Here is a 24,923-nt window from a genome sequence, read left to right on the forward strand (position 1 = left end):
ATTATAATGCAAATTGCAATCAATAAAATATTGTTAAATTCAAGTGCTTTATTAGGCATACTTTTTTGTCACAGATATGAGAAACAGTGAATGAAAATTACATAACGACGCTATAAGACTTAGCATCTAAGTGTTAGAGTACATGTAATGAGCATCAACATGTCCTCAATGCCTCAATAATCAACTGCTAGCTACCTACCAATGGTGGATGAAGGTACTATGATGACATGAGGGCCAGTCTCTCCCTCCTCCATTAGGTGGGCCAGGAATGCGACTGTCTGGATTGTCTTACCAAGGCCCTGTGAAAATAAAAGATCAATGTAGAGAATGTGTACACAGATAACTTATATTTCAGTGAAATTAATGGACCATAGAAAGACTTCAATCTACAGAATGGCCAAAGCTAATTAAAGCTTTGCTGTTTTCTTCAAAAGGTCTGTAGAATTAGCATACCTATCTAATGGATTGACATTAAGGCCAATTATAAGAAAATCCATCTTAACAAAAAAGAGTAAAAAAACAACCAGAATCCAGTATGAAAAGCAAGGACTCTAAAAATAAACAATAGCTGTTGCAGAACTTGCTTTACCAATGCAATGCTGCCCTATACTGATCATGAAGTCAAAACCTATTTATTTTTAGCTTGGTTGCATTGAGAGCCTTATGTTTATTGAAACGCTCTCAAGTCCATTTCCTGGATAGAACCAGTACTTGGTATTGTTTGGGTCAATTTTAAGAACGCTCCCAACGTGGGGATTGAACCCATGACCTCCCGGTTGCTAGACAGACACACCATATCCACTACTCCACAGCAACCTATACTGACCATTTCATCTGCCAGTATGCCATTGATCTATCCACTCCTCCACAGCGACCTATACTGACCATTTCATCTGCCAGTATGCCATTGATCTACCCACTACGCCACAGCGACCTATTCTGACCATTTTTTATCCACCAGAATGCCATTGATCTATCCACTACGCCACAGCAACCTATACTGACCATTTCATCCACCAGTATGCCATTGATCTATCCACTATGCCACAGCGACCCATACTGACCATTTCATCCACCAGTATGCCATTGATCGATCCAATAGCCACAGCGACCTATACTGACCATTTCATCCCCCAGTATGCCATTGATCTATCCACTACTCCAAAGCGACCTATACTGACCATTTCATCCACCAGTATGCCATTGATCTATCCACTACGCCACAGCGACCTATACTGACCATTTTATCCACCAGTATGCCATTGATCTATTCACTACTCCACAGCCACCTATACTGACCATTTCATCCACCAGTATGCCATTGATCTATCCACTACTCCACAGCGACATATACAGACCATTTCATTCACCAGTATGCCATTGATCTATCCACTATGCCACAGCGACCTATATAGACCATTTCATTCGCCAGTATGCCATTGATCTATCCACTACACAACAGCGACCTTTACAGACGATTTAATTCACCAGTATGCCATTGATCTATCCACTACGCCACAGCGACCTATACTGACCATTTCATCAGCCGGTATGCCATTAATCTATCCACTACGCCACAGCGACCTATACAGACTTTTTCATCCACCAGTATGCCATTGATCTATCCACTACGCCACAGCGACCTATACTGACCATTTCATCCGCCAGTATGCCATTGATCTATCCACTAGCCACAGCGACCTATACTGACCATTACATCCGCCAGTATGCCATTGATCTATCCACTACGCCACAGCGATCTATACAGACCATTCTATCCACCAGTATGCCATTGATCTATCCACTACACCACAGCGACCTATACAGACCATTTCATCCACCTGTATGCCGTTGATCTATCCACTAGCCACAGCGACCTATACTGACTATTTTATTTGCCAGTATGCCATTGATCTATCCACTAGCCACAGCGACCTATACAGACCATTTCATCCACCAGTATGCAATTGATCTATCCACTAGCCACAGCGACCTATACAGACCATTTTATCCACCAGTATGCCATTGATCTATCCAAAAGCCACAGCAACCTATACTGACCATTTCATCCGCTGGTATGCCATTGATCTATCCACTACACTACAGCGACCTATACTGACCATTTCATCCGTTAGTATGCCATTGATCTATCCACTAGCCACAGCGACCTATACTGACCATTTCATCCGCCAGTATGCCATTGATCTATCCACTAGCCACAGTGACCTATACTGACCATTTCATCCACCAGTATGCCATTGATATATCCACTACGCCACAGCAACCTATACTGACCATTTTATCCACCAGTATGCCATTGATCTATCCACTACTCCACAGCGACCTATAAAGACCCTTTTATCTGCCGGTATGCCATTGATCTATCCACTACGCCACAGCAACCTATACTGACCATTTAATCCACCAGTATGCCATTGATCTATCCACTACTCCACAACGACCTATACTGACCATTTCATCCACCAGTATGCCATTGTCTATCCACTCCTCCACAGCGACCTATACTGACCATTTCATTCACCAGAATGCAATTGATCTATCCACTACGCCACAGCGACCTATACAGACCATTTCATCCACCAGTATGCCATTGATTTTTCTACTACGCCACAGCGACCTATACTGACCATTTCATCTGCCAGTATGCCATTGATCTATCCACTACGCCACAGCGACCTATACTGACCATTTTATTCGCCGGTATGCCATTGATCTATCCACTACACCACAGCGACCTATACTAACCATTTCATCCGCCAGTATGCCATTGATCTATCCACTATGCCACAGCGACCTATACTAACCATTTCATCTGCCAGTATGCCATTACTCTATCCACTATGCCATAGCGACCTATACTGACCATTTCATCTGCCAGTATGCCATTGATCTATCCACTACGCCACATCGTCCTATACTGACCATTTCATCCCCCAGTATGCCATTGATCTATCCACTACGCCACAGCGACCTTTACCGACCATTTCATCCACCGGTTTGCCATTGATCTATCCACTACGCCACAGTAACCTATACTGACCATTTCATCCACCAGTATGCCATTGATCTATCCACTATGCCACAGCGAGCTATACTGACCATTTCATCCACCAGTATGCCATTGATCTATCCACTAAGCCACAGCGACCTATACTGACCATTTCATCCACCAGTATGCCATTGATCTATCCACTACGCCACAGCGACCTATACTGACCATTTCATCCGCCGGTATGCCATTGATCTATCCACTATGCCACAGCAACCTATACTAACCATTTCATCTGCCAGTATGCCATTGATCTATCCACTACGCCACAGTAACCTATACTGACCATTTCATCCACCAGTATGCCATTGCTCTATCCACTACTCCACAGCAGCTTATACTAACCATTTCATCTGCCAGTATGCCATTGCTCTATCCACTACTCCACAGCAGCTTATACTAACCATTTCATCTGCCAGTATGCCATTGATCTATCCACTACGCCACAGTAACCTATACTAACCATTTCATCCACCAGTATGCCATTGCTCTATCCACTACTCCACAGCAGCTTATACTAACCATTTCATCTGCCAGTATGCCATTGATCTCCTGGGAGTGCATGACCCGCAACCAGTTCAGCCCCACCATCTGGAACGGCTTCAGCTGAAGACTGAAACAAGCAATCTGGATAATCGATATGTTAGATCAATGTTGTTTTTTTAACAATTTTGGGAATGGGGCCATGTCCTTTTGGATTGGGAAAATTGCAGCATTTTGACTAAAATGAGGAAAAAAGTGTTGTTGTTGTTGTTGTTTTGTTAACAAATGTTTCAAAATTGAGAATTAAAAAAAATAAATATTATATTTACTAAGGTTCCTCATTTCAACTTATAGAGCTGGGTGGAAAATAACAAAATGTTGAAATGTAAAAAAAACAAACTTTTTTTGTTTTTGGAAGCCTTCAATTAGAAATGTTTAGGTCCCATTTGGGAAAATATACACTTTTTTCCATTAGCAATGGGGCCAAATAACCGAACCGAATTTGAACAAAAACACTATACATCAATAACTTTTTGAAAGTCAGAAGGAACCATCAGCCTTTAGAAGTAAATGCGCATGACAACTTCTGGCTGCTAAGGTAAAATATTTTAAAATTTAACAATGTCAAGTGGGATTTAGTTGACTGTAACCCTGAACACCAGAATCTGCTAGCGCTGACCCTTTATTTCTGAAGCTATCTTACAGTCAACGCCATTCGATTTTTAGACCCAATCGTCTGGTTAAAGAATATATCTCAATTAAGTCTACATGGAATTTTCAGATATTATATCAATGCCTCTATATATCAATGCCCCTATATATCAATGCCCCTATATATTTTACAGCAGATGCTGAATGCTTAGGGTATGCTTAGTTTTTGGTGTGGGGTGAATGGCATGTTAAATATGGCAACACAGGGCTCAACATTAACAGTTGTCCTATTGCCCCTGGCAAGTAAAAGTTGGGTCTACACAGGCTAATCGGTAGTGCTGCAACAATATACCGGTATATCGGTATATATCGCAATACGCTATCTGCATATTGTATTGCGATACGATTTTCATCATACCGGTACGAAAATTTTACAAAATTCATTCACATTTCGTCAAGAAAAGCCATCCGAAATAATGATAACAAGGTAAACAAAACAAAGCATTGTTATTGTTTTTTTTTCTTAAAAGTAACATTCTGAAAGTGTATTTTACGGAGTAGCGTTGTTACATCGGAGCATTCGTTCGATGCTTTTGTTGATTATCGTTGAATTAATTGCGAACAGCTGTAAATGTTTCGTTCGATTCTGAATTGAGCATTATTAAATTTGTAATCCGAATTTCGGAAATACGCTTCCAAATTTTAATGCTAATGCGACAATAAGAAATTCTAGCGTCAAATAAAAATTGCTTTATCCTTTGTCTCAATAAAAAGCGCGCGAAAATTATACAGACATGTAGAACGTCGCATGGAAAGTATGGGTGTATTTTGTGTTGTATAAAAATGGGAACATCACGTCAGGTGAATTACGCTTGTTCAGTGGAAAAAAACGCCCCGGTTGGACGTTATTTCATCACATCTTTAAATAGTAACAAATGCCAAAATGTATTTGATACTTAAAAACAATTTGCAAATGTTTGTGTTTCTTGTTATTCTTGAGTACATTTAAAGTAAATATTTACCAGAATTTGCTTTAAAACTGGAATATACGGGATTATCGGGTAATTGGCAAGTTATAATTTTGGTACAAGTTAGCAATATATTGCGATATATTGCAATACGGGTTTTTGAACTGACAATATATTGCAATACGGTTTTTGGCGTATTGTTGCAGCACTACTAATCGGGGAAAACACTCTCCCCCTAAAGTGGGTATTCCTTTGGAAGAGACTTCTTTTAAACAAAAATTCAATAAGAGGCAGTTAGTGTTGTCCCTGATTAGCATGTGTGGACTGCACAGGCTAATCTGGGATGACACTGTACGCACATGCATTAAGCCCAGTTTTCCCAGCACGAGGCTTTTACACCCAACTATCTACAAGGGATTAAGCAAACTCCACTGTTTAGTGATCTACAAAAAAAATACGACTAGATCCCATACCCAACCACCTACTCAGGGTTCAGCGAACTGGGCTGCTTAGTGATCTACAAACAAACACAACTAGATCCCATACCCAACCACCTACTCAGGGTTTAGCGAACTGGGCTGCTTGGTGATCTACAAACAAACATGACTAGATCCCATACCCAACCACCTACTTAGGGTTCAGCAAACTGGGCTGCTTGGTGATCTACAAACAAACACGACTAGATCCCATACCCAACCACCTACTCAGGGTTCAGCGAACTGGGCTGCTTGGTGATCTACAAACAAACACGACTAGATCCCATACCCAACCACCTACTCAGGGTTCAGTGAACTGGGCTGCTTGGTGATCTACAAACAAACACAACTAGATCCAATACACCACCACCTACTCAGGGTTCAGCGAACTGGGCTGCTTGGTTATCTACAAACAAACACAACTAGATCCCATACCCAACCACCTACTCAGGGTTCAGCGAACTGGGCTGCTTGGTTATCTACAAACAAACCCGACTAGATCTCATACCCAACCACCTACTCAGGGTTCAGCGAACTGGGCTGCTTGGTTATCTGGTCGGAATCTAGCTCCAGCTGTGTGTTGGAGTGAAGCAGCTCTGAGACGACTTTCTGCATCGACGCCGAGATCCCCTCACATTTCTTCATCAACTTCACGACAACGTCACGGATCTTGATCACTTCTCGACATCCGCTGATCAGGTCGTATGAGAGACCCTTCACTGTCATAAACTTATCTACCTGAAAATAGAGGGATATTCATAAATACACAGTATCAACAACTGCTCAAAAGCTCATATGAAAGACCCTCTTCCATTACAATCTTGTCAACCAAAATATATGGCAGGGCTTCTTTCTGATTTTATAGCGGTTATTTGATCATAATATCAATTGCAGAAGTATCTTTTTGATCTCAAATCAAGTCCCAAATTTACCAATGGTATGATGGTTTGACTTTCTTATGTTTGGAAACACAGTTGTTTTATATAGAAATAAAGAGTTTGATGAGTAATATCCATTTAACTGCTATATTTACGTTCATTTTTACTGGATATCTGTTTTATATTGGTTTTATCAATAATTATTCAAAAGTTATAAATCACAGTGATTTTTTTTGCTTTAATTTGTTACAGCCTGTGCCTTTTGAATTGGGAAAATTAGCGCGATAAACCGTGAAATTGGGAAAAATAGCGCGATAAACCATGAAATTGGGAAAAATTAAGCATTATAAATAGGATTATAAGTAACAGAAGTGATATTGTTTTTAAGTGCATGTTCAGGGAGTTTTCTAGAAAAGGAGTCTGGTCAAATTGGGATTTTTTTTAATCAATAAAAGTGGCAAGTTTGGGAATGATTTATGGACAAAAATGACTAAATTCAAGTTATATATTTTGTAAGATGTTTAAAAAATAAAGTTGAGACCTAGATTTATGAAATCATAATTAAGTAATATGAGACTTCTTTCTATTTTTTTTTGGAAGTTGGGCTTTTTTTGGGGAAATTTTGGTCAGATTTTTGGGAAAAAACGTGTATTTTTGCGATTGGGAAGCAGCCGAAAATCGGCTGTAAATTTGAGCAAAAAAAATCACTGAATCAAGCAACAATATTTTTTCACAATTTTAAAATAAATTGACCCTTAACTTCCCAATTTAAGGGGAAAAGCCCTAAATTGACATTCACAGTGTCAAAAAATATGAAGATCTAAATAGTTGTACACTGTCTTAACCTCCGCTGATAGTCTCATATGAGAGATCTCCTCCATTTCAAACTTGTCAACAACAAAGTAGACATATATTGTGTGAAACAGATTGCAATTTAAATATTTATTTTACTCATAATAAGTCAAAATTTAAAAATCAAAACGGAAAACTGCATATTTTTTGTAATATTATAGTTTATTCCAATATTGATGTCTCAGAACTACTTCACTGTTTGGTTGAAAATGATTGTGTAAAATTGTCTCCCTTTGAAACTGAATTCCTTCCCTTTATTAATTCTTTTCTATACTATTTGTCTTCAACTTTAAAATAAGCATTTTAAATAATTATATTACGGCTTCTGATGTTATTCTAGTGTTTTAAAATGAAAACAAGTTTAAAACCTTGATTAAAATTTAGCATATATATAAATGCAAAACCTCTTAATAACTGACAATTTCAAAGATAATTTCTTTCTAGTTTCTCTAGAAGAGGTGGCATATGCTACCTCAACAAACATGCTCATTAAATTAATGCTACCGACACTTAACTCTTAATTGCAATTTCTAACCATACCACTGCTGTCCACCATAAATAATATATTGTTATTAATTAGTTGCATTTATATTGTCTTTGTTATTGAGCTGAAGACAGCCGTATTGGCCTGAGGCCGAAGGACAATACGGCTGTCTGAAGCTCAATAACAAAGCCAATATGAATTCAACTAATTAATGACAATTTTATTAATTAACTTCATAATATGATTAAGCAAGAAATGCTTGAATTTCACTTTCGAATTACAGATTTTTGCTATTAAATTTAGTATGAAATTTTGAAAAATAGCAAAATTTCTGTTCTATACAACTTTTTCCCTGTTTATATCCCATGCAAAATGCTTTGAAAATGTTATGTACACCAAAATACCTTTTGGGACAATTGAACTTTACCAGTACGTAAAAAAGAATGGAAAAGCATATGATTTTATTGTTGCTAAGCGCACAACACCTAATAATCCTTCTTATCCTATATATTTCTTTAGTATCGGGGGCTACTGCCCCTAAACCCTCCCTTTGTGGATAGTGGTAAACAACTGCGTACCGGTAAAGTTCAATCTAGCCTAGCTTTTAAGAGATATCTTGTTAATTTAAAACGAAAATTAAATATTGTTGCAAGAGGAAACAAATGTTCCATGCATTTAATTTCAGAAGAATAATTCTTATTTCATTAATATTGTAATATGAAGGCGATATTACTGATAAAGCATAGAAACAAAAGCATTTAAACTTAGTATATCTATATGACGACAGATGCTTTCTAGACATAACATGATGCAGGAACACCAGTCACAGTTTTACAGGTCGCGAAATTATGCAACATTTACCTGAAGAACATTCCAGCCACACTGGATCCACTACCGTTGTTTTTAATACAACTCAGAAAGACAATAAGGATTGAAAACTTACTTATTGCCATTAGGAATTGCATTTGTAATGTGTAAATCCTCCATGATTTCGAATTAGTTTTGCTTTTGGCGCTCATTGTAGCTTGAAAATCGGTCCGTCTAAAATACATATATGACTCATATCCGCGGATATGAACGTTTTTTGCAGTTTTTTTTATGAACAAATCACTGTTGAATTAAAATAAATCTGTTAAGACTGCGTCAAAATAGAGCAATTTAATAAACGCGGTGTTCTGACTGGTCGTTCATATTCGCGGATATGAATTTGGAGTTACTGAATTAAAATGCCAATGAAAAGGGCTTTTAAATTCATTCAATTGTAACATTACACATGAGCGACATGTATTTTTGTCACAAAACGATTTTTATAAAACAAAAATAAAGTAAAATACATTTAAAAAAAACGTTATCTGTTCATATCAGCACTTTTCAGTCATATCCGCGGATATGATTCATATACGCATTTTAGTCGTACCCCTTGAAAATAAATAAAGCTGTCAGGGGTTTCGCTGTCGATCGCCATTGGCGCCAAATGGTGCTAAATTTTTTAAAGTGGCTCCAATTTTTTTAAAGTGGCAAATTTCCAAAAATCTGTAAAATCCTATCCGAAAATGTACTGCGAGTCAAAAAGCACGCGACCGAGCATAAGCGGCCAGCGTCTGTCAGTTGTAAATATTGATTTACAACGATGTAAGCGACCTACAATGTAGAGTGCACTGAAATCACGGAAGCGTGAAAGTGTTACAGTCGGTGTTTTTCGGCGTAGCTGTATTAAGCCAGCTTTTCACCTTACCTGATCTTTCTAAGTGTCCAATAAAATTCAAATAAAATTTCCCATGGCTAGGTACGAATGAATACACTTCATTTATTCCATTGGCTGATTTGAGTATACCACAAGAACATTGGAAACATATTCGCGTCTTTGTAACACTGTTCTACTGCATGAAACAATTTTATCTCTAATGAAAAGGCTTAATAGATAGAACAGTTTTACACACAATTCTCTTTATCAATACAGTTTGTGCGTGCACCTTTTATTTTCATAGAATTACCAGCGCAAAAGCGTTTATACTTAAAGGCTATGTTCTCATATTTAGTACTTTCTTCCATATTCCTGTCAACATGTAAAAGTATAAAGAGCAGTGGAAGCGAGGCCTCACTTTAATAGATTGCATTTCAACCCGCTAGGTATCGAGTTTATATACAGGTCATCACCGGAGTTCGCGGCCAGTAAAATAATCGTTATATAATAAAGACGCTATCCGTGAACTAGGTGACCTGGAATTTTCTTTAGACCAGAACTATGTTAAATGAAGATATTCAGCAATATAATTATGGTATGTCAATAGTAGATTCTTAATGTGTTTTCAACAATACAATAATAAATATTATTTTTGATTAATTTAACAATAATTATTCCACCATATTGACTAATTTATTAAGCATGAGCGGGATGATTCTCGATATTGTTAATAATCGAATCAAATGGCAATGCCCAACAAACCACTAAAACAGGTTTGTTCGAAGAACGTGCCTATAAATACGGATACTTCGCGTGTGGCCAGTGGACTCATATGTTTTAATTTCACTTCCATTCTTCTTTTGGTTTTCTGTTTTGTTTCTATAGGTTTATGACCAGCAATATGTAATAATGTAAAACAAGGTTATTGTCAAGCAATATGGTCGCCTACCTGCTCCACCATTGTCAGAAATGCCACCATTTTCAGAATATTTTTTTTTGTTGCTATAGCAACCACAATTTTTGACGTAGGAACGAAATGAAATGACGTGCATAATGTCCATATTGCCATCTATCCATGTTGCAAGTTTCATGAAAAAATATTAAGAACTTATAAAGTTATCGCAGGATCCAGAAAACCACCATTTTCAGCAGTATTTCTAGTCTATTTGTTGCCATAGCAACCAGAATTTTTGACGTAGGAACAAAATGAAATGACGTGCATAATCTCCATATTGCCATCTATCCATGTTTCAAGTTTCATGAAAAAATATTAAGAACTTTTAAAGTTATCGCAGGATCCAGAAAAGTGTGACAGACAGACTCAAAGACAGACGGACAGACACACAGAGCGCAAACCATAAGTCCCCTCCGGTGAAACCGGTAGGGGACAATAAGCCACAAAAACTCTGTGTAACATCCTGTACTGCGTGTGATGCAGCTAAGAACTGCACAGAAAAAGACATTTGCTATCCTTGATCTCATTCATTGAACTATTAACGCCGTATATCTTTTTTATAGATATTTCTTGTTACTGTTATTGTCAAGTTTTATGGGGGTTATTATCGGATTAACGGCTCTTTTTATGATAAAGAACACTCAATTATGTAACACTAAGGACAAACCGGCACAAAGATCAATGATTATAACGATATATAAGGCGGCTACTCTTTAATCAATACCATTTTAAGTGTATTGTTATTTACACAATAGTTAAAGATTGTTCATATTTTTCAGTTTTGTTTTAGAAAGCAATATTAAAATAGCACAAGTTTTTAATCACTTTAGAGAAAAAACTTTTTTAAGAAATACATTAAATTTAAATTTTCAAAACGACTAGATGCAAATGGCATCTATACATTATGTACTCTCGTGTGTAGAGAAACTTGGGGAGTAATTCTCCCCAAATCATCATCATTGTGCCAATTTGAGTGCAGTATATCTGTATTTTGGTCCATAAATTTTCATCCCAATCACTGTTGCTAAAAGGTTTTTCAAAGAGTTTGTTGACTGTAGCTATAAAATTTGCTTCACATTGTTACCATTGTACAAAATCCTATGTTCTTATCCTTGCATTCAATTGTATTATACCATAAATGTATTACATTCAGATTTAGAATTATAATTTTCATTATTAACTCATTCCCACTCAGATGCAAAGTGCAAACCAGAACAGCCTGCCAGTAATTCATCAGTATCTAAGGGTTGGAAATGACGCCTTTATAACTTGAATCTAGAAAGAAAGGTTTCTAATTAAATCTAACTATCTACAGGACACAAAATGCATCAACATATGTATCTAAGTGGTAAAAGGTAAATAATGTTTACTAATCTACCTTTTCCCAATGTCAAAATCTCATATAATCATCACAGCATAATTTTAGCAAGTCTTATTGTTGGAGTGTAATATAGCCTGATCTGTCAGTAAACATTTAATACAACCCACATGTTGGCCTTTACATGGTAGCATGTTTCTCAAAAAAAAAAAAATAAAAAAAAAATGGTTATTCAACACTATGCCACAAAGGGAGAAGTACTCACCATGTTGGTCCAGGTATTGAATGGCCTGTGAAGTACTCACCATGTTGGTCCATGTATTGAATGGTCTGGAAAAGTACTCACCATGTTGGTCTACGTATTGAATGGTCTGTGAAGTACTCACCATGTTGGTCCATGTATTGAATGGCCTGTGAAGTACTCACCATGTTGGTCCATGTATTGAATGGTATGTGAAGTACTCACCATGTTGGTCCAGGTATTGAATGGCCTGTGAAGTACTCACCATGTTGGTCCATGTATTGAATGGTCTGGAAAAGTACTCACCATGTTGGCCTACGTATTGAATGGTCTGTGAAATACTCACCATGTTGGTCCACGTATTGAATGGTCTGTGAAGTACTCACCATGTTGGTCCACGTATTGAATGGTATGTGAAGTACTCACCATGTTGGTCCACATATTGAATGGTCTGGGGAAGTACTCACCATGTTGGTCCACGTATTGAATGGTCTGTGAAGTACTCACCATGTTAGTCCATGTCTTGAATGGTCTGGAAAAGTACTCACCATGTTGGTCTATGTATTGAATGGTCTGTGAAGTACTCACCATGTTGGTCCACGTATTGAATGGTATGTGAAGTACTCACCATGTTGGTCCAGGTATTGAATGGTCTGGAGAAGTACTCACGATGTTGGTCCACATATTGAATGGTCTGTGAAGTACTCACCATGTTGGTCCATGTATTGAATGGTCTGTGAAGTACTCACCATGTTGGTCCACGTATTGAATGGTCTGTTAAGTACTCACCATGTTGGTCCACGTATTGAATGGTCTGGAGAAGTACTCACCATGTTGGTCCACATATTGATGGTCTGTGAAGTACTCACCATGTTGGTCCACGTATTGAATGGTCTGAAGAAGTACCCACCATGTTGGTCCACGTATTGAATGGTCTGTGAAGTACTCACCATGTTGGTCCACGTATTGAATGGTCTGTGAAGTACTCACCATGTTGGTCCACATATTGAATGGTCTGTGAAGTACTCACCATGTTGGTCCAGGTATTGAATGGTCTGTGAAGTACTCACCATGTTGGTCCAGGTATTGAATGGTCTGTGAAGGACTCACCATGTTGGTCCACATATTGAATGGTCTGTGAAGTACTCACCATGTTGGTCCACATATTGAATGGTCTGTAAAGTACTCACCATGTTGGTCCATGTATTGAATGGTCTGGAAATTACTCACCATGTTGGTCCACATATTGAATGGTCTGGAGAAGTACTCACCATGTTGGTCCATGTATTGAATGGTCTCTGACTGACGATAAGCTCAGACTTCTTCTTGGAACATCCTGGCGTGGCCATAAGCTCCTCCAGTGTTGCATCCTCAAAGAAACTCAGGATCACATTCTTGCCAGAGTCACCTTCATCCTGCATAGAGAATGACATGGATTGTATAAGGACAAACATTATATGGGCCTCGTTCTTGTAAAACTGGGCTTAATGCATGTGCGTAAAGTGTCATCCCAGATAAGCCTGTGCAGTCGGCACATGCTAATCAGGGAAGACTCTTTCCGCTTTTATGGACAGAGAAAAAAATAAGCATATGTGAAACGTGTGTTTAACGTTTTAAGCCCCAACATTTCACTAAAAGGCAGGTACACAAATCAAGAAAAGGGAACTCTGTACCTCTATACTATCGTCGCTGTCTGACTCTCCACCGCTGAATTCTTCGTCGTCATCATCATCGGCATCTAATTCCTCGTCTGCAGAACAAAAATGCCCTTTTATTCAGACTAGCCACTCTATAATAATTGTTTAACTTTAAGTCAGACAATGATTAAGAGGCAGTATTGAGGTGGTATTGTCTCAATGACCAAAACATTTAAGCAAAGTTTCATGAAAATTCTTCAATGGGATTAGGATCTTTAGACCATACACAACATAACAGGCACATGGACGGACAAACAAACAGAGAGCATTGCTAATCCTACTTAAATGTATACCAAAAATAATATGCAGTATAATCCAAACACCAGACTTGGATATCACTAGCTTAAAGATAGATCTTTTTCACAAATAAATAACAAGTGTTTAATGTTTGTGATATTCATAAGAACAAGTGGTAACATAAGCAATATCTGTAAAGTATAAAGACAATCTTAAACAATAGCTGGGGGAAGGCAGTCTAAAACTAGTCATGGCAAAGGCTGTGTTAATCTTTAAGAGAAAATGTGTAACCTTGATGTTTCTTCATGTGCGATGCAGCCTTGGCCCTAACTTTATTTTCACTTGTTATGGCCTTGAGGGAGGAAGTTGAAGAGCTTAATGTCACAGTGGCATCTGCTACATTCCAGTTGTGGTCTGCTAACACCTTGTGGATTTCCTGAAGAAAATGACACAATAAATTAATATTTCCATAGCAACATATGATATCACCAGAGCAACAGTTACCATAGCAATCAATACATTCCATTTGTGGTCTGCTAACACCATATAATTTTTTTGCAAAATAATGACATACTTATGTAATATCTCCATAGCAATAGGCCACATCACTAGATCAAACAGTAACTATAGCAATCAAAAAATTATAAACAGCAGCTTGTATCATCAAAGCAACAGGCAATACTTAAGTATCAATAGCATTACATACATTCCAGTTGTGATCTACTAACATCCTGGGGATTACCTAAAGAAGGACACGCTTCAGGAATATTCTTTTATACTAGGAAAGATACAGTGACCATAGTAACGGATACATAGCAGTTGTAGTATGCTATAAGCTTTTTTTTATTTATGCAATAAAATTCTTAAATTAAAGTGATATATCTACCATTCACATTGAACCACTTTTCCCCAAAAGTGATTGTAGAGAAAACTACTAATACTTTAGTCACATGCAGTTTTATGAATGTTAAATCTTAAAGAAGATTGCTACAACATGTTCAGTTGATTTATTAACAGAAATGTCATGTTTAGATTATAAAGTCTATTTAGATAAAGATTTCAGGGTGTGACACCTGACGGCTTTTTTTCTCTCAAGATAATGCACTGGTTCCCCTTTTTAAACTCCAAAATGTACGGGTAGACTTCTGGTTTCAAGACAATCAAGCTCAACTGAGCCTCGTTCTGGCAAAGCTTGGCTTATTACATGAGCATAGTGTTGTGAAGTCTTCACAGGCTAATAAGGGATGACACTTTCTGTTTTTAAGAGTTTTTTGTTTAAAGGAAGTCTCTCCTTAGCAAACATCTGGTTAAGGCGAAAATTGTTGTCACTGACACTTTACCCATATGCATTTAGCCCAGTTTTCACAGAACTCTGCTCAAATAAACAAGATTTAACCCCAAGGTTTGGTCAAGGCTACCTTCTCTGTGCGCTCTTTAAAACAATCTGCAATGAACCGGATCTTCTTCAGCTGATCCTCAGTAGGTGGAGGCAACTCCTCCTCCGTAGGATCGTACACAACTGTGGCGTCTGATTTCTGGGACTCCAAACCATTGCTACAATACAAGTATGCTTTTACTTTATTTCTAGTGTTGCACATTTAACCCATCACAACACAGATACACACTTAACACGTTTGTAGTCCCTTAGAAAATCAAATTAAATTGAAAACCTTTCTTACCAGATTCAAGTTTTAAAGCCTTCATTCCGAACCCGAAAATACTGCAAAACAGCATAAAAACTGAACTGACTGCAAGTTTATCACGGGCTGCTGTGGTTTTACGCAGATTGCATATAGCCACTTTCACTTGGTTTCTATTCAGTAAATAGTTAACTATGCTCTGTGATATACCCATACATACCCTACAGAGCCCTGTGACTCCAGGCTGTATTCCACAGTGCTCTGTGATATACCCATACATACCATAGAGAGCCCTGGGACTCAAGGCTGTATCCAACAGTGCTCTGTGATATACCCATACATACCATAGAGAGCCCTATGACTCCAGGCTGTATCCAACAGTGCTCTGTGATATACCCATACATACCCTACAGAGCCCTGTGACTCCAGGCTGTATCCCACAGTGCTCTGTGATAAAACCCACGCATACCCTAGAGAGCCCTATGACTCAAGGCTGTATCCCACGGTGCTCTGTGATATACCCATACATACCATAGAGAGCCCTGGGACTCAAGGCTGTATCCAACAGTGCTCTGTGATATACCCATACAACCCTACAGAGCCCTGTGACTCCAGGCTGTATCCCACAGTGATCTGTTTTATACCCACGCATACCCTAGAGAGCCCTGTGACTCCAGGCTGTATCACACAGTGATCTGTCTTATACCCACACATACCCTAGAGAGCCCTGTGACTCCAGGCTGTATCCCACAGTGATCTGTGATATACCTATACATACCCTAGAGAGCCCTGGGACTCAAGGCTGTATCCCACAGTGCTCTGTGATATACCCATACATACCCTATGGGGCCCTGGGACTCAAGGCTGTATCCCACAGTGATCTGTCTTATACCCACGCATACCCTAGAGAGCCCTGTGACTCCAGGCTGTACCCCACAGTGCTCTGTGATATACCCATACATACCATAGAGAGCCCTGTGACTCCAGGCTGTATCCCACAGTGCTCTGTGATATACCCACTCATACCCTAGAGAGCCCTGTGACTCCAGGCTGTATCCCACAGTGCTCTGTGATATACCCACACATACTCTAGAGAGCCCTGTGACTCCAGGCTGTATCCCACAGTGATCTGTGATATACCCATACATACCATAGAGAGCCCTGGGACTCAAGGCTGCATCCCACAGTGCTCTGTGATATACCCATACATACCATAGAGAGCCCTATGGCTCCAGGCTGTATCCCACAGTGCTCTGTGATATACCCATACATACCCTAGAGAGCCCTGTGACTCCAGGCTGTATCCCACAGTGACCTGTCTTATACCCACGCATACCCTAGAGAGCCCTGTGACTCCAGGCTGTATCCCACAGTGCTCTGTGATATACCCATACATACCATAGAGAGCCCTATGACTCCAGGCTGTATCCCACAGTGATCTGTCTTATACCCACACATACCCTAGAGTCCTGTGACTCCAGGCTGTATCCCACAGTGATCTGTGATATACCCATACATACCATAGAGAGCCCTGTGACTCCAGGCTGTATCCCACAGTGATCTGTCTTATACCCACACATACCCTAGAGAGCCCTGTGACTCCAGGCTGTATCCCACAGTGCTCTGTGATATACCCATACATACCCTAGAGAGCCCTGTGACTCCAGGCTGTATCCCACAGTGATCTGTCTTATACCCACACATACCCTAGAGTCCTGTGACTCCAGGCTGTATCCTACAGTGCTCTGTGATATACCCACGCATACCCTAGAGAGCCCTGGGACTCAAGGCTGTATCCTACAGTGCTCTGTGATATACCCACGCATACCCTAGAGAGCCCTGGGACTCAAGGCTGCATCCCACAGTGCTCTGTGATATACCCATACATACCATAGAGAGCCCTATGACTCAAGGCTGTATCCCACAGTGCTCTGTGATATATACCCATACATACCCTAGAGAGCCCTGGGACTCAAGGCTGTATCCTATGGTGCTCTGTGATATACCCACACATACCCTAGAGAGCCCTGTGACTCAAGGCTGTATCCCACGGTGCTCTGTGATATACCCATACATACCCTAGAGAGCCCTGGGACTCAAGGCTGTATCCTACGGTGCTCTGTGATATACCCACACATACCCTAGAGAGCCCTGTGACTCAAGGCTGTATCCCACGGTGCTCTGTGATATACCCATACATACCCTACAGAGCCCTGGGACTCAAGGCTGTATCCCACGGTGCTCTGTGATATACCCATACATACCATAGAGAGCCCTATGACTCCAGGCTGTATCCCACAGTGCTCTGTGATATACCCATACATACCATAGAGAGCCCTGTGACTCCAGGCTGTATCCCACAGTGCTCTGTGATATACCCACACTTACCCTAGAGAGCACTGTGACTCAAGGCTGTATCCCACGGTGCTCTGTGATATACCCATACATACCATAGAGAGCCCTGGGACTCAAGGCTGTATCCTACAGTGCTCTGTGATATACCCACACATACCCTAGAGAGCCCTGTGACTCCAGGCTGTATCCCACAGTGCTCTGTGATATACCCATACATACCCTAGAGAGCCCTGGGACTCCAGGCTGTATCCCACAGTGCTTTGTGATATACCCACACATACCATAGAGAGCCCTATGACTCAAGGCTGTATCCCACAGTGATCTGTGATATACCCATACATACCATAGAGAGCCCTATGACTCAAGGCTGTATCCCACAGTGCTCTGTGATATACCCACACATACCATAGAGAGCCCTATGACTCAAGGCTGTATCCCACAGTGATCTGTGATATTCCTATAAATACCATAGAGAGCCCTGTGACTCCAGGCTGTATCCCACAGTGATCTGTGATATACCCACACATACAATAGAGAGCCCTATGACTCCAGGCTGTATCCCACAGTGATCTGTGATATACCCACACATACCATAGAGAGCCCTGTGACTCCAGGCTGTATCCCACAGTGATCTGTGATATACCCACACATACCATAGAGAGCCCTGTGACTCCAGGTTGTATCCCACAGTGCTCTGTGATATACCCATACATACCCTAGAGAGCCCTGGGACTCAAGGCTGTATCCCACAGTGATCTGTGATATACCCATACATACCCTAGAGAGCCCTATGACTCAAGGCTGTATCCCACAGTGATCTGTGATATACCCACGCATACCCTAGAGAGCCCTGGGACTCAAGGCTGTATCCCACAATGCTCTGTGATATACCCATACATACCATAGAGAGCCCTGTGACTCCAGGCTGTATCCCATGGTGCTCTGTGATATACCCATACATACCCTAGAGAGCCCTGGGACTCAAGGCTGTATCCCACAGTGCTCTGTGATATACCCATACATACCATAGAGAGCCCTGTGACTCCAGGCTGTATCCCACGGTGCTCTGTGATATACCCATACATACCCTAGAGAGCCCTGTGACTCCAGGCTGTATCCCACGGTGCTCTGTGATATACCCATACATACCCTATCACCCATACATACCCTAGAGAGCCCTGGGACTCAAGGCTGCATCCCACAGTGCTCTATGATATACTCATACATACCATAGAGAGCCCTGGGACTCAAGGCTGTATCCCAAAGTGCTCTATGATATACCCATACATACCCTATCACCCATACATACCCTAGAGAGCCCTGGGACTCAAGGCTGTATCCCACAGTGCTCTATGATATACCCATACATATCATAGATAGCCCTGTGACTCCAGGCTGTATCCCACAGTGCTCTATGATATACCCATACATACCATAGAGAGCCCTGGGACTCAAGGCTGTATCCAACAGTGCTCTGTGATATACCCATACATACCATAGAGAGCCCTGGGACTCAAGGCTGTATCCCACAGTGCTCTGTTATATACCCACACATACCCTAGAGAGCCTTGGGACTCAAGGCTGTATCCCACAGTGCTCTGTGATATACCCATACATACCCTAGAGAGCTCTGGGACTCAAGGCTGTATCCCACAGTGCTCTGTGATATACCCATACATACCCTAGAGAGCTCTGGGACTCAAGGCTGTATCCCACGGTGCTCTGTGATATACCCATACATACCCTAGAGAGCCTTGGGACTCAAGGCTGTATCCCACAGTGCTCTGTGAGGCCCCCTGGGTAGTGTCGTCCCCACTGTCACTGGATATCTGACGTATGCGTTTCCGAGGCTGCTTGGCAACATCCGGTGAGGTGCTCTCCTGACTGGCCATTCTGATTCTCTTCAGCTGCTTCTTGCTACGTCCTATCGAGAAATGAGCCTTGCTATGGTAAAACGGAGTTAAATTCATGTGTGTATAGTGCTGTCCTTCACAGGCTGATCTGGGACAACACTTTCTCCCTTAACTGGATTTTTGTTACAAAGCGACTACCTTAAGACAACAAAATAAGAGCACCGCATAAAGGGTGCCAACAATCGGATGCGGGTGCAGTTTTGAATAAATGAAAGCTTGTCAGTTTGTTGTTTTTTTTTGTGTTTTTTTTTAGGTCACAGTGACCTTGATCTTTGACCTAGTGACCCAAAAATGGGTGTGGCATGTACAGTACAGTCCACGCGTTTTCCCCAAAAAACGCGCTCCCTTGGCGGGGCATTTGTCTGCTAGACAGTGATTCTGCGGCGGGGAAGGCGAGGTGTACTCGCTAAAACGCTCAGCGTTCCGACGAGTTTGCTCATACCCGCGGTGTTTATTACTTAAGCCCAGTCGGTAAATGCAGACAATTTCCGTTCTTATCAGGACACCGCCGCGCGACACCGCGGTAGCAGTGTGCTACTGTGCATGCCAAAAAATAAAAACATTGTAATTAAAAATTGTTTAAATACTGTGGCTTATAAAAATAAAGATAATTGTATAAAAAAATTAATATATGTTTTTATTCACAGGTACGTCTACAATATGAATATATAACACGTAAAGCGTTTTGACAAATTAATATTCAATTCATAACACATATAACACAAGAATAAATGTTCCGAAAAATTTCCAAATGAGAATAATAGTTTGTACTCCGAAACACGCTTCCTATTTTTAATGTTAACATGACGTTTACAAATGCTTCCAATATACAGTCATCATGTATATTTCCTGACAAAAGCGCGCGAAAATTATGCTGAAATGTAGAAGTTCAAGGTTTATGCGAGGAAAGCATGCGTGTTTTGATTTTTTTATTTAAACTTTGTAGCGAAGAGAACACTGAATTCTGTTGATTTCGGTTAAAAGTTTCTTTGGTATTTTTTAACACAATTATATCGTGAATAATTTGATATTTCCTCCAAATTAATTTCAATTCAAACACGCCTTATCTTTATCATTACGGTATTTTAGTAAAGTAATTATTGAAACAGTTATTGTACTGTATACTGATTAAAGAGAACATCTGGATGGAACTGGATTATGTTTTTGGCGTTATGAAAACACGCAAAGCTTGTCTACTGACCTATTGTGTAGACTGCTGTCTGTGGTGTTTTGACAAAAGAGTAAATAGGATGTGTGAATGTCACTCTGCCGATTTTGTCCATAATTGACCACTCGCCAGCTGTCAATCAAACTCATGAAATAATCAATAAGATTCCGTTTATTGCGGCCACATGGTCTGACAAACAAAGACTGTCGGAGTAATGGATAAAGCGTTTTATGAAAACACAACTTAGTGGGCGGAGTGATCTCGTATTTGGTAACTGGTCAATGATAATTACCGGTAATACATTGTTTTGAATGTCATTATTTTATATACATATGTACTTGTAATGAATGTAATTTTATTTGAAAATCAGGAAGTCAAACAAAGTTAAATTGATCCTTATCTCGTTAAACACTGATTTCCTCCGCGTTGCCTAACGCTGAGGGCCGCCGCTTCGGCTTATCAATTTGCCGATCGTTAACCTCGGCAGCACCAATCATGCAAACCCCGCATATCGCGGAACGTTCTTTATCTCCCTCCTTGGGCGTGTCCGTGGAGTAGCGAGGGAAATTGGGGAAAACGCGTGGACTGTACTGTAGAACTCATCAAGGTGCATCTACATATGAAGTTTCAAAGTTGTAGGTGGAAGCATTTTGATTTTAGAGCAAAATGTCAAGGTTTTAGCACAACGCCTACAGCGGACGGCGGACGAGCTGGCTATGACAATACCACGGGTTTTCTCCGAAAACAGCCGAGCTAAAAATTAAACACATGCATTAAGCCCTGTTGCAGATTGGGGCTCAAATAAAGCAATTGGTGTTCAAATTCTATGCCAACTCGTAGCCCAGCACATTTACAATACGAACAAGTCGAGCAAAAGATTTCACCAATAAAGCATAAGTTCTAAGATCCAAGAAAGGTAATCAAGAAGTGATGTCATAGCAACCAACCAACCTATATCTATGAGAATGTTGATGGCAGCCTCTACATCTCCATTGCCATCAATTAGTGCTTTTCTGACCTCTGACTCATCAAGAAGTGGAAACAGCGGGCGCACATCACGAATTTTCTGGTCCAGACTGTCTAGCATCACGACATCATCATCGTCTGAGTCATCTGGGAATGCTGGCAGAGTTCTCCTGAAAAACGTTGTGTTCAACATAAATACGCTACAAGCCAAAAGTGTCGTCAGATTGCACGGGCTGGGACAATGTCTTACGCACATGCTTTGAGAGTTTTGGTTTGCCTGAGGCGGAAAATCAAATTGAATTAAAGACCTTTTTTCTAACATTCAATTTTCAAAGGCTTCATTTCCAACCCTAAGATACAGATGAGCAGCAAACAGCATAAACCTGAACAAACTGCGCATAACTCACAGAATATCAAAGAATACTATATGGCCACATGGTTGATTGGATGAAAATGACTTAAAATTTCTGAGCTGAATTTGTTCGTACTTAAATTTTCATATATGTACCGTATTTTTCGGGTTATATGTCACACCGGAATGTAAGACGCATCCCCTTTTTTTACATTATTTTATTTTTGTCCATACATAAGACGCTCTAGCGTAAATGACGCACATAAATCATCAATAAATATTCCCAAAATGCAGTCACACATGTTTATCCATTAAATGTTTAATCCTCTTTCGTGTTTTATTTCAGATAGAAAATTCATCTTAAAAACGATGCTGGCATTTGTTCTCTCACATGCTCATTGTATTTATATATTTTTTTCCATTAAATTTATTTGAACGTATTAATATAAACAAAAGCGTCATTCAGAACAATGTATTACCGGTAATATTTGACCCTATCCGCAAGCCGTTGCATTCGCACATTTTGTATCTGTTTTGCCAAACATCGCAGTGTAAACACTGCTGATCATGTTTTCACAATAGCCAAAATTAAATCTAGTCTTGACCAGATTTTCCTGCAAATCAGTAAACAGAACATTTTCTGTTTCAATAATAAACTACCTAAATGAGCGAAATGTCAAAGATACAGCATTCTCTTCGCTACACAGTTTTTCTAACAGAACAAAAAAAATACATGAGCTATAGATGTGACTAGCGTAAACGTGGCGTTAGCAATAAAATTGGAAATACGAATTTAAATAAGCGCATTTGATAATACAACAAAACAAAATAAAAAACAATTATTGTGTAATAAACTGCATTTAGGCTATAAATGCAGCATTTGCTGTTTCATAAAAAATAAATGTACCATTTTATTAAAATAGTATAGCGATGTTTGTTTGTTTTAATGTGTATTGTTTGCAAAACTTTTGTAGCATAAAGTATACCGGCATTCTCAAATTGGTAACTCGAGCATTTTTATGATGAATATTAAAATGAGGCCTGTTATGAGAAGGGCTAATATTCTTTTTGTGATAATCTTAATACAAGTGTGCAGACGTGTGGTGTACCAGGCTTACCAATAAACACTTTTAATCCACACTGGGGACATCGTCTCCCATGGAGAGATTATGTTCATTCATCTATCGCAGATTGTTAAAGGGTATTTGAGATCTCAGGTTTGCATACATGTGGTATCGCAGGCATACCAATAAATGCTTGTAATGCACACTGGGGACATCGCTGACGGATTCTCCGATGTCGACGACCATGGCGAATAAATGATGTGAATTTTTATTGTGCCCTATCTGATTGTATACTTATTGTTGTTATACTCTGCTTCTCATTGATATTGTGTTTGTTTGTTGTACTTTGTTATTTTTTGTTTCAAATTGTTGTAAAAATCGTAAGGTTAGCTCGTAAAATAAATTTAGCAGACGATTACTTTTTGTTGCGTTGTTTTATTAACGTTACGGTACTGTATAGTACCCCAATAGTATCGTTAGTAGTGTGTAACCGACTATGTGTAAAATAAAATTGTGTTACAAAAACAGCGAAACAAATTACCGGCAATGGTTATCAAACTCGCGGATTTATGCAATTCTGACTTGAAAATTTGACATTCTGACTTTGGAAAAATCGATTTTGTACATACATAAGACGCTCCGGGGCATACGACGCATGTTACTTTTGCCTGTAAAAAAGTCGAGACTTTTACCTCGAAAAATACGGTACTTTCATTATGGCAAGTCAGTTTTTATTAGCACACTTAACACAATATCAATTTAAACATTTTAAACATGTCAATGCTTACTTTTTTGAAGTGCTCACTCCATTGAATCCCTTCCCATTTTCTTTTGTAAGCCAGGGCGAGGAGTTTGCAGATTTCTCAAGTGGGACTTTCTCCTGGCGGTCAATGAGCTTTGGCCTTGTTTTGAATATAGGTGAATCTGGGCTGGAGAGTGAGGAGGATGAAATGCCTTTACCATCTGGAAAAATAGAAAGAAAATGAATGCCGTTTTTGCACTTTGCTAAAATATTAACAAATTTTCTGGCTGCATATTTATTCATGGATTATCTTTTGAGCACATGAACTGATGCAAAATGACAACTTAAGCCAATATGATTAATTCCAATTTATGTTTTCTTTAATTATACAATTTATGCAAAACAACATTTGCAAAGAATTAAACAAATTTTCAAACAAGAGCTGTCTCCATCGGAAGACACATGCCCCCGAAAAATGCTTTTTCGAAACCTAAACGCAGATTTCGGACAAACACAGACCCTAAGTTTAAGGACAAGGTCAAAGGGGTCAAAATTTGTGTGCGTATGGAAAGGCCTTGTCCATACACTTGGAGACTTTTCTAATGCATCACCTAATCATAACAATACCGCTCCCTTATTTTTTAACAGATTGTGTTGAAATTTGGACCAAGAATAATTCAACACATATGATAATTCCTGAAAATTTAATTGACATTGAAAAACATCAAA

The 24,923-nt window shown here is 39.6% G+C and overlaps 1 protein-coding gene across 1 annotated transcript in view; it reads right to left on the reverse strand.

Moving 5' to 3' along the window:
* The window catches only part of LOC127855480 (SWI/SNF-related matrix-associated actin-dependent regulator of chromatin subfamily A containing DEAD/H box 1B-like), a 318,923-nt gene that overhangs the window by 285,162 nt on the left and 8,838 nt on the right, over positions 1-24,923 (reverse strand). The window contains exons 3-12 of the mRNA XM_052391107.1: positions 24,241-24,415; positions 22,022-22,206; positions 19,733-19,913; positions 15,413-15,548; positions 14,286-14,430; positions 13,734-13,810; positions 13,332-13,475; positions 6,169-6,386; positions 3,593-3,683; positions 200-299 (exon numbers count right to left, since the gene is read on the reverse strand). Of these exons, the coding sequence (XP_052247067.1) occupies positions 200-299; positions 3,593-3,683; positions 6,169-6,386; positions 13,332-13,475; positions 13,734-13,810; positions 14,286-14,430; positions 15,413-15,548; positions 19,733-19,913; positions 22,022-22,206; positions 24,241-24,415 (1,452 nt within the window). The remainder of the gene's footprint in view (positions 1-199; positions 300-3,592; positions 3,684-6,168; positions 6,387-13,331; positions 13,476-13,733; positions 13,811-14,285; positions 14,431-15,412; positions 15,549-19,732; positions 19,914-22,021; positions 22,207-24,240; positions 24,416-24,923) is intronic.

This window comes from Dreissena polymorpha, chromosome 13, assembly GCF_020536995.1.
Source record: "Dreissena polymorpha isolate Duluth1 chromosome 13, UMN_Dpol_1.0, whole genome shotgun sequence".
Taxonomy (NCBI): Eukaryota; Metazoa; Mollusca; class Bivalvia; order Myida; family Dreissenidae; genus Dreissena; species Dreissena polymorpha.